Source organism: Hippocampus comes, unplaced genomic scaffold (genome assembly GCF_001891065.2).
Source record: "Hippocampus comes isolate QL1 unplaced genomic scaffold, H_comes_QL1_v1.1 scaffold137, whole genome shotgun sequence".
NCBI classification, from domain to species: domain Eukaryota; kingdom Metazoa; phylum Chordata; class Actinopteri; order Syngnathiformes; family Syngnathidae; genus Hippocampus; species Hippocampus comes.
Genome location: NW_017806002.1, coordinates 768,768 through 778,241, shown reverse-complemented (window position 1 = coordinate 778,241; position 9,474 = coordinate 768,768). Strand labels below are relative to the sequence as shown.

The 9,474-nt window shown below is 39.2% G+C and overlaps 1 protein-coding gene across 3 annotated transcripts; it reads left to right on the top strand.

The window, feature by feature from the left end:
* Positions 1-1,973: 1,973 nt before the first annotated feature.
* tnfrsf1b (tumor necrosis factor receptor superfamily, member 1B) lies at positions 1,974-9,362 on the top strand. 3 transcript variants are annotated; one of them, XM_019892416.1, is made up of 9 exons: positions 1,974-2,305; positions 3,462-3,567; positions 3,803-3,928; positions 4,017-4,175; positions 5,223-5,316; positions 5,917-6,146; positions 6,789-6,881; positions 8,238-8,296; positions 8,373-9,362. In XM_019892416.1, the coding sequence occupies exons 1-9, from the start codon at positions 2,129-2,131 to the stop codon at positions 8,760-8,762; spliced, it is 1,434 nt and encodes a 477-aa protein (XP_019747975.1). In that variant the 5' UTR covers positions 1,974-2,128; the 3' UTR covers positions 8,763-9,362. The 3 variants fall into 3 exon arrangements, with proteins under 3 accessions (XP_019747975.1, XP_019747977.1, XP_019747974.1); XM_019892418.1 differs by having other exon boundaries at positions 3,459-3,567; positions 8,244-8,296; XM_019892415.1 differs by having other exon boundaries at positions 3,459-3,567.
* Positions 9,363-9,474: the final 112 nt, after the last annotated feature.

Sequence of the window (9,474 nt, the reverse complement as noted above, 5' to 3'; positions counted from 1 at the left end):
TGAACAAATCTTAAATAAGGCAGGGAATGTGTTTACTTTTTTAGTTTTGATTTTGAGCAGCAAATTTGGAGTTACATATTGGTGCTCACCAGGAATGCATAGGCAAAATTGCACAAATTTTCACTTGAAAGAATAGTGGCGATCTTGGGATTTTTTTCTGTTCAATTTTCAAACTGTGTAAATTTAATACACTTCATCTTCAGCATGTTTAGTGCCACTTTTGTAAGTAACCACGCCCCCGTCCAGGCCACGCCCCTTCAGCTTTTTTCATCACTCGCCATTGCCATGTATGAGCATTAGCACAGGCGCCAGTATTAACACAACTTGGAAAGTGCCCTGGCTGATTCACCAGAGTTCCAGATCCCTAAAGTAGATTATGAAGGTCATCAATTGCCCCCAACATCTTATTAATAGTTTCAACTATAAATCCCTGTACGCTTTAATATTCCAAACTTATTTTACAAGATTACCATTAAAATGAAAAGTCATATATACAGAACTTAGACTGGTCAAGTTGTGAATGCATAACTGCAAATAGGTGCTAATTTTCCTGACTTTTTCCTGTGTCACGTGATCTCGCCAGAAACGAGGTTACTGACCTGAGATGGCACTCTAAATAGAATGCCATCATCATTATTTTTAAGCTGTTCATCTAACTTACATTCTCTCACTTTAAAGAAAGTAGTTTTAAAGTAGATCAAGTTGAGAATTATTTAAAGCAGCTACAAGATGTTAACTGCACTAAAAATGCAACCAAAATCCTAGTTGCGACCAACATTGTAGTGAGTGTCAGCAGCTTCAGGGATGTGAAGCAAAAACGTCTGAGCGTTACGAAACTGGGAACGGAAGACAGAAAAAAAACTTTTTTTACACAGTGGGTTTTTGTTTTTTTTTTTGTTTGGTTTGCACATTTCATAAGAGTGGGTCGAGGCATTTTGAAACTGGTGCATGGGATGCAGTTTATTTTGAAACATACATTAATGTGTGTGTGTGTGTGTGTGCACGTGTGGGTGTCTTTGTAAGATACAATCTATTCTCAGCACAAAAATAACCAAATTTCTGTCATGTGGCTTTGGCGGCGGGTCTATGTGTAAGATCTTTGGAGATGCTCAAAAGAGGGGGAGGGGTTGAAACATACATTAATGTGTGTGTGTGTGTGTGTGTGTGTGCACGTGTGGGTGTGTTTGTAAGATACAATCTATTCTCAGCACAAAAATAACCAAATTTCTGTCATGTGGCTTTGGCGGCGGGTCTATGTGTAAGATCTTTGGAGATGCTCAAAAGAGTGGGAGGGGAATTTATTTTCATTTTTTTAAAACCCTCAACATACACTACAGATGTAAGTGGAGCAAAACATCCTTGATTGCGCTGTTGGCCTGTATAGCGAGACAAAATTGGCTCGTTTTGATCGAGATACGCACTGTAAATGCTCTATAAATACAGTTGAGTTGAGTAAATGTGCTGTAAATCCTTGATGATGTCAGCAGTTTTCACAGGAGGAAAGATGACTTCAAGGGAGGCGCAGCAGCCGGGGGCGGGGGGTTTAACTGCTCAGCTAACTGCCGTATAGTTGAATCACAAATCAAATGATAAATGACCTAATTAGAATATAAATAGGAGGATCGTGAAGATTTACTTCCCATTAGACCGGCTGCTATTTGAAGAAATAATCGGTTTGAAAGGTTAAGTGAGGAATATAACATCTTTTTCGAAAGGAAGTGATGACTCAAGTCATCATAATAGTGCACCGACCAAGTCAAACGCTGAGTGCTGCTGGCCTATCCGACACACAGTTCTGATTGTAACCCATTTTGCACTTCCTGTAAAATGACCACAAAAAAACCCCAAAACTTTCCAGCCCCTGATGTCCCACATCCATTTACAGGGTTGCCTTGAGATACGAGTGATCCAATGTTCAAGTTATTTGATATATGAGCAGTTACTCTGGCATTAAAAAATATATATATATTTTTTTTTTTTGCTTAGACTTGCAATCACAAACTTCATATATGACTGCTGTATGAGATTAACTGCAATATTACACTTTGCTGTGTTCTGGCAATTTTAACAGAGATTTGTGCCATTTTTACCCCACACACTCGTGTGTTGAGCTGAGGGGAGATCAAACATGAGAGCGGCTGCTTGCGAGTGGCAGCCTGACAGTATTTCCTTCCTCCAGTCAATCACTTCAAGGAACCCGCAGACGTTTTTGCACCACTTTGCCAACCCTCGAACGTTCCGACGAGACGCGATGAAGGACGCACTCGTGCTGCTGGTGATTTTGCTGGATGTGCACGCGTTCAAGGTGTGTTGCTTTTGTTTGGATGTTTTGCAAGTTTGTTTGTTGTGTTTTAGAATACGGTTTAGGAAATACTTGCTTTACTTTTTGGACTTGTTAAAAATGAGGTACTTTTGGCTGTCAGGTTAAGTTAGTCATGAAGACAATTTCAATACTGCGGGTCTCCACTTTAAAGTTAGGAATGCACTTGCTTATCTTTTAAATATGGAGTCTTGGGAGCTTCAACATTCAGCCCAAAAACAAAAAATGCACTCCTGAAATGGAGGGCTTCTCGGTTGTCGCCTCAGCTTCCTGTCACACGAAAATTTCTTTTGCTGCTGTCAGCATGTTCATTCGTCAGCTAAATGTTTCAGTATTTTGTTGTGGTGCAAGTTAGCAAAAAATAGCCATGAGCATTTTTTTTCCCGGGTAGCAGAGATGGTGGCGATAAAAGTTCACAATGACTCCTCAGGTGAAGCACAAAGGCTGCCTCTATGCCGGTTCCTTTAGGTTTTGTAAGATGGTGTGCTACTGTTTCAAGCCCCTCCCGCGTCATTGGTCATTAGCTTTACAAAAAACGATGAATAAGGTTATTTGAAAACAGGTGTTCATTCTCAATGTGCCCACTTCTAGAGCACATTCTTTCAGAGATTCTATTCTTCCATTTTTTTAGGTGGAATATTTTGGAATATTTATTTTTAATTGCTTGTCCAAATAGTTTTCTCTCTGTCAGCTTATTTTCAAAAATGTGTCTGCAAGCGAGCCATTCTGATTTTATTTCCAGATTGTGATGTAACAGTGGGCTGACTTGACATAGTAACTGCCGCCGACACTGAGAGACAAACTCTCTAAAAGGATTGTATGGCTTTTGCGTGGTGCTGATCAATAAAAATGGAGCAAACGAATAGTTACTGACCCATTTCATTAACTGCACGTCCTAAGATACCAAGCAGAATGCATACTGGTGCGCCGGTTGTGTTTTAATTTAAATGAAGTTGTGGATTTTTTCCATCGTTGAAATTTTGTCATCCTATTTTATTGTGTCTTATTACCCCGACAAGAGCAAAAACAGCATATTTCTTGGTATTTTCTTTACATTTTAATGACAATTGTCCAGCCTTGGCAAAGGTCTGCAGTCGACAGCAAGCTGCAGAACTTAAACGAATTTTGTCCTTTCCAGCAGGTGTTATCACTGCCCTACCATGCAGACTCTCATAAAAACTGCAACAACCCGGACCGAGAATACTTGTTGGAGTCTTTGGGCCTGTGCTGCAAAAAGTGTCCTCCTGGTAAGTTTTGGAATGCCTTCCCCGGGTAACAAACACATGCACACACTTGATGAGCTATGAGATAATACGAGTCATTTGCTCCAATTATCGTGTATAGCGGTGATTTTTTTTTTTTTTTTTTATAAAGACACAGATGACAATATTTTTAATAGTACCGGTACTTCAAAATTTAAATTAGGTGTACAGTATTTTATATTCAAATGATGTTCATTTGGACCACACATGTCTATAAAAGGGTGCCGGCTGAAGCGCGAGTGCAGCGGGACATCAGAGAGTGTGTGTGAGCCGTGTGAACGTGAGCAGTACATGGAGAACTGGAACTATGCACCAAACTGCTTCCCTTGCGCTAAATGCAAAACTCGTGAGTAGCTACGAATGTCCTCCATATTGTATTTGTTTACTTGGTTGTTGAGTGTTTTTTTTTTTTCTCGTTCAATGCGTACGACAAGACAAAGGCCTGCAGTTTGCCATTGCCTGCTCCCCCACCATCATGTCCAAGTGCGCGTGTCGACCTGGCATGTACTGCATCATGGAATCTGATGAGCAACACTGTACTACCTGTCAACCCCACACATCCTGCAGAGCTGGTTATGGAGTCTCTGTGCTAGGTGTGATGATTCTCACCATTTTTTTGTGTGCATGACAAAACATCCATTACATACGGGCCGCTCATCAAAATACAATCGAGCTAGTGTTAGCCATGGGTTAAAAAAAAAAAAAAAAAAAAAAAAGGGAGTATTTGAGAATACAGTAATAGGGTTCCCAGCCCTGCTGCAGAGATAAAATAATTCATAATTGACATGACCCAAAAATGAAAGTTTAAATTGTAACTATACCACAAACTATGTCATCACAACATTTAAATATAGTTACAAATGAATTCGACAACATTGCTCTTAAACTAACTGCCTTACAGATTCTTTGATTTGGAAAAAATGCACCGTAAGAGTGCATTTACATGAACATGCTATAAAGACTCTCCACAGCAACCCAGGCTAAACCTCGCTCCTCCATGACTTACAAAGCTTATAATAAAAATAATAATGCATTTTATTGATAAGCACCTTTCAAAACACTCAAGGACACCTTATCTCTATATTGAGATGTTTCACTTAAACATACTGTACATCCTTGAAGCAATTACTGAATGTACGATTTGCCTGTTTAGATGGCTTTGGTGCCATCGCGTATGAGAACGGCCACAAAAATACAAATAGGTTTGAGTTTTTAAGCCTATTGGTGGGGATAGATTCTACAGAAAAATAAACAGACTTTGTAACTAGTGAACCGCAAATATGCATAGGATTACAGCAATAGCCAATTAGATATAAGTCCATTCATTTTAATTTTTATGATTGTCTGAGTTCTGTGTTGATAATAAAAGTGACCGAAAAAAATTGTCAAATGGTGACAAATTCCAGACACTTGAAAATAGTAGCAGCCAATTATTGTAAATATTTCTACCTTTATTTCAAGATTAAAATATACCAGATTGTTAAAAAAAAAAACAACTTTAAAATACAATGAAATAAAATGAAAAATAGAAGTGTAGCCATTTCATGCAACCAGAATATTAGAAGCATCTCTCAGTAAGATGATGCAGTTCTTCACCAGTAGAAATTGTAGATCGGATGGTGTTGTGTTGTGCTTTGCAGGTACGGCTCACTCAAACGTCAAGTGCAAACGGTGCCCTGAAGGGACATTCTCCAACACGTCCTCCGCAACAGAGCCTTGTCGGCATCATACAAGGTGAGTGAAGAGCCCCCTTGGCTATGTGTGACGGGCAGTCAGGAAGGTTCCGGACAGAATCAGACCCGACAAACGTAGACTCAGGAAAGTTGATCAAACACAAATATTTATTTACAAAAAATAGGCGCAAGGCTGACAAAGTACAAATGATGACGCCGGACAATAAGCTGGGAATAATGCTGAGAAAAAAAAAGAGCTTGCACAAAGCAAGGAAAAAAAAATGAAAAGAGCTTGTAACAAAAGTACACTAAAGACCAATCTGCGTCGAGAACAAACCGTGGATACATTAAACACACCAAGAACTACTGCCTTGAATAACAACATAAGCAAAGGCAAGAGCCAAAAAAAGGACAAAACACAAATCAAGGCAAGAACCAGAAATTGAGCGAGCATCGAGACGAAATGCAAATGAACGAGGCGAAATTATCCTCCAGTTTGACATGGGTCTATGAGGTCCTTAAATAGTCCCAATAATCTTCATGCCAGACTGGTGCGCAGCAGGAAAACCAGGAACGCCTCTGCCACTTGCTGGACACTAACGGAACGTGATCACGACAATGCGTGACTCTTTCACAGCTTACTTATCACTCTTGTGTGCAGCTGTCACGGAAGGCGTGTGTTAAGAGCAGGCACTACTACGTCAGATACGGTTTGCGAGCCTGGCCCGCTGCCACTCACGCAGACGAGCGGACATCGCAATCAGACTACGACTACGAGTCCACCGAGCGTGGTCTCAGGAGGGACCGTGGACCCTTTCTTTGGACCGGCTACTTTGGAGGTTTCACTGTCATCCTCACTGACGCAAAAAACAGGAGTTGATGGTGAACTGGGTCAGTAAATGTGATTTGAAGGAGACTTAATTTGTTTTCACAATTTAATTATTGAACACATTTCATAATGTGTGTGTGTGTCATGCTTTTGTCAAAATACATTAAGGTTCAAGAATGAAAGCCCAGAACTTGTATTTAGGGGGCAGCCCTGTCTCAAGAAAGTGAGCCAGACCATATGCGGTCCATGCCGCTCTCCAATTCAGTCTCGCGAGCATCTGCATTATCAATAATCCTGGCCTTTTTTTTTTTTTTTGCATTAATTTTTTTCTCTACATTTGGTTAATTCAAATGCATTTGCCCATGTTTAATTTATCGCTTTAAAAAATGTAATTGATTTATTGTAAATAATTAAAGAACAAAAATATTCGTAAAATTTTATTTCATTACGTACAGTCGTTTAATTACTTATGACTATCACAAATATATGAATGCAATATTTTGTTTTTCAAGTGTCCAACACAAATATGACAACTTCACTGAGCAGTAAGAACAGTACAGTATGCGAGCTGATCAAAAACCGAACACTAATCTGTGCATCCAACAAAACTCAATGCAGCTCTGCTTACCATACGGCTTTTGACAGCCCGGCGAATTTTCTATGATATGTCCCCTTTAAAATCATCCTCTTTCTGTTCACCTCAGTTGCAGCAGTCTCCGGCATTGTCGCCACAGTCACGTTTTTCATCATCGTCGCCATCGTCCTGCTGGTCCTTTATAAAACCACCTGGACCAAAGGTCTGTACTTATTTGCCTTTCTTGTGTTTTCTTATGAAAGGTAGCGTTGCTGACAAAGAAGAAAAGGCTAATGAACATTACCACTTTATTGAGACCTAGGAAAGTTATTGTCTTAAGTAATATCCAATTAATTAAATAGCAATTACATGCACTAATTCCAAATTTACATACCATACCCTAAATGAATCCAGTAATACCCACAGAATGCCAGATAATGTAACTCTACAAACATCTTCCTACAGTGAGTGTTTTCATAAACTGCACCAAGTGTGAAAGAGTGGGCTTTGTCTTTGACTTTTCTTTTGGGACACAAAATGTTCACTAAAGAACAGGAAATGGCAACTTACTGTCTTGTAGGAAAGCTTCTGTGCAATATTGGCAAATAGTTCACTAAATGGCAATTCCACACATTTTTGGTGTTTGTTTTGTGAGGCTTCAACGTTTTTTTTTGTTTTGTTTTTTTTTTAATCCAGCACATTGCATTCAAATACAGTTCTTTTTCAGTATAATACATTTGGATTTAATCTCTAAAATTTGTTTCCCACCATTTATTTAGGTACAGTATTTACCTTCTATACAATGTACATTTGAGTTTGATCTTTAAAATTTGTTTCCAAACATTTATTTAGGTCCAGTATTTAGCTGTACAATTTGAATTGATTTTTTTTTTAATTTAAATTTTTTTTTTTTAATGATCCTATATTTAAGCACAGTGTCAGTGTTTAAATGTGTTACAGTGGCATACGATTGTATTAAATAAATATACTTTGTAGGAGTAAAATAAATAAATATACTTTGTAGGAGTAAAACCTGCCATGATTTTATGAACACTTGGGCCTACTACGCTGCTGCATTTTAATGTGGGTCATTTTGCTGGTACTTGCAGAGCCAAATATTTCTTTTGGAGGTGATGCTTTGCGGAACATTTTTGAGAACCACTAAATTATTAAAAACTACAATTTCAGAAAATAAAACACTTGGAAAAATACTAAAAATAATAATTACCGTAACTGCAGCAAAAACTATAAATGTTTAAGAAGTTAAACTCAATAACTCATTTTGTAAATAAAAAACATGATGAAAACAAAAACAGCCTAAAAATATGAATTAAATCAACCTGATGAAAATTAAAAAGAAAAACAATTTGGAAATTGCAAAAAATAAAAACCACTAAAAACACTTCTAGTCAATGATTTTTCAAAATACTCTATTTTATTTTAAAAAAAAAATGAAAAATAAGTAAAACAAAAAAAGACTTACTGGTTGTATTACAATGCTGCATTCAGTGCTTGCTTAGTCAGCATATGATTCAAGCCATGTGGTGCATTACATTTCTTGATCTTCTGTCTCTGTCAGGCACAGCGAACTGTCGTCCTAAAGACACCGCGAATGAAAGCCATGAGAGTGGCAATGAAGTGAGTCATCCTCATCTTGTGGCTCATTGTAACGGACACGAAACAACGAGATGCTGATTCCCTCCATCTGCTGCAGGTCGAAACTCTGCGGCTTTCCTTCGCGGCCAACTCGCCAGGGGAACAAAGCAGCTTGCTACAGTGTACGGAGCTCAGTTGTGATTCTGGCCATGGCGGCGACGACAACGATGCCAGCTCTTCACACAGCAGCCAGGAGTCCGTTGGAGCCCTTCATTCGACCTTAGCCCTTCGCCAACCTCAGCAATCCCCGTCAGGGTCCAATGTCCATTTGTGCCCCGCGAGCGCCGGCCCGCATGTCAATGTCAATATCACGTTCAATATAGGTGACAGAGGCTCACCCTCAACCCCAGGCGACTCTGTGCTCCGCCTTGGACAGGAGGAAGAGTCTTTCAGTATCCCAAAACAGGAAGCAGAAAAAGAGTTGCCTGAGCAGGAGAGTATGGAATAAAATGTGTGAACGCCTCCTAAAGTGGGATTTGCACACGCCTATAGTCGGGCCTAATATTTTTTACCTCTTATGATCAAGGCCATATAGAAGACAAAGACTATCCTTACTGTGTGTGTGTGTGTGTGTGTGTGTGTGTGTGTGTGTGTGTGTGTGTGTGTGTGTGTATATAAATGGAGTACTCTTTTGGATGTAGCACTTAAACAGGCACCGGAATACTCTTTTGGATGTAGCAATTAAACAGGTACATGAAGTCTGCTTTCATAGTGTTCAATCTGTGAATGTGCAGCCCCCAGCTCACCTTGTCTAATTTTGTTGAGCATATCTGGTGACAGTAAACCCATTGTTTTAAAGAAGACAAGCAAATCCTCAACCCCAATTTATCCCAGTTCCCAGGTGTTTTATTAACACAGCTGCTTCATTTTTTCTTGAAATATCCCAAATATCAAGAATTACACATTCTTTGCAGCCTATTTCCTGCCGGTCATACAAAGCAAACACTGGTTTTTAACTTCAAGTGCGTGCCCATAAATTATTCCATTGTAGCATCACATCACCGATCACAAATACCCATCACCGATAAATCAACAATGCAAAATCTCATTACGAGTGGTTATTATTTTTTTATTTTGCTTGTAGCAGACAGATGCACTTTTTGAGCATGGCGTCTCTGATACACTGTTGAAACGACACTTAGATTCTCTCCTCTTTCATC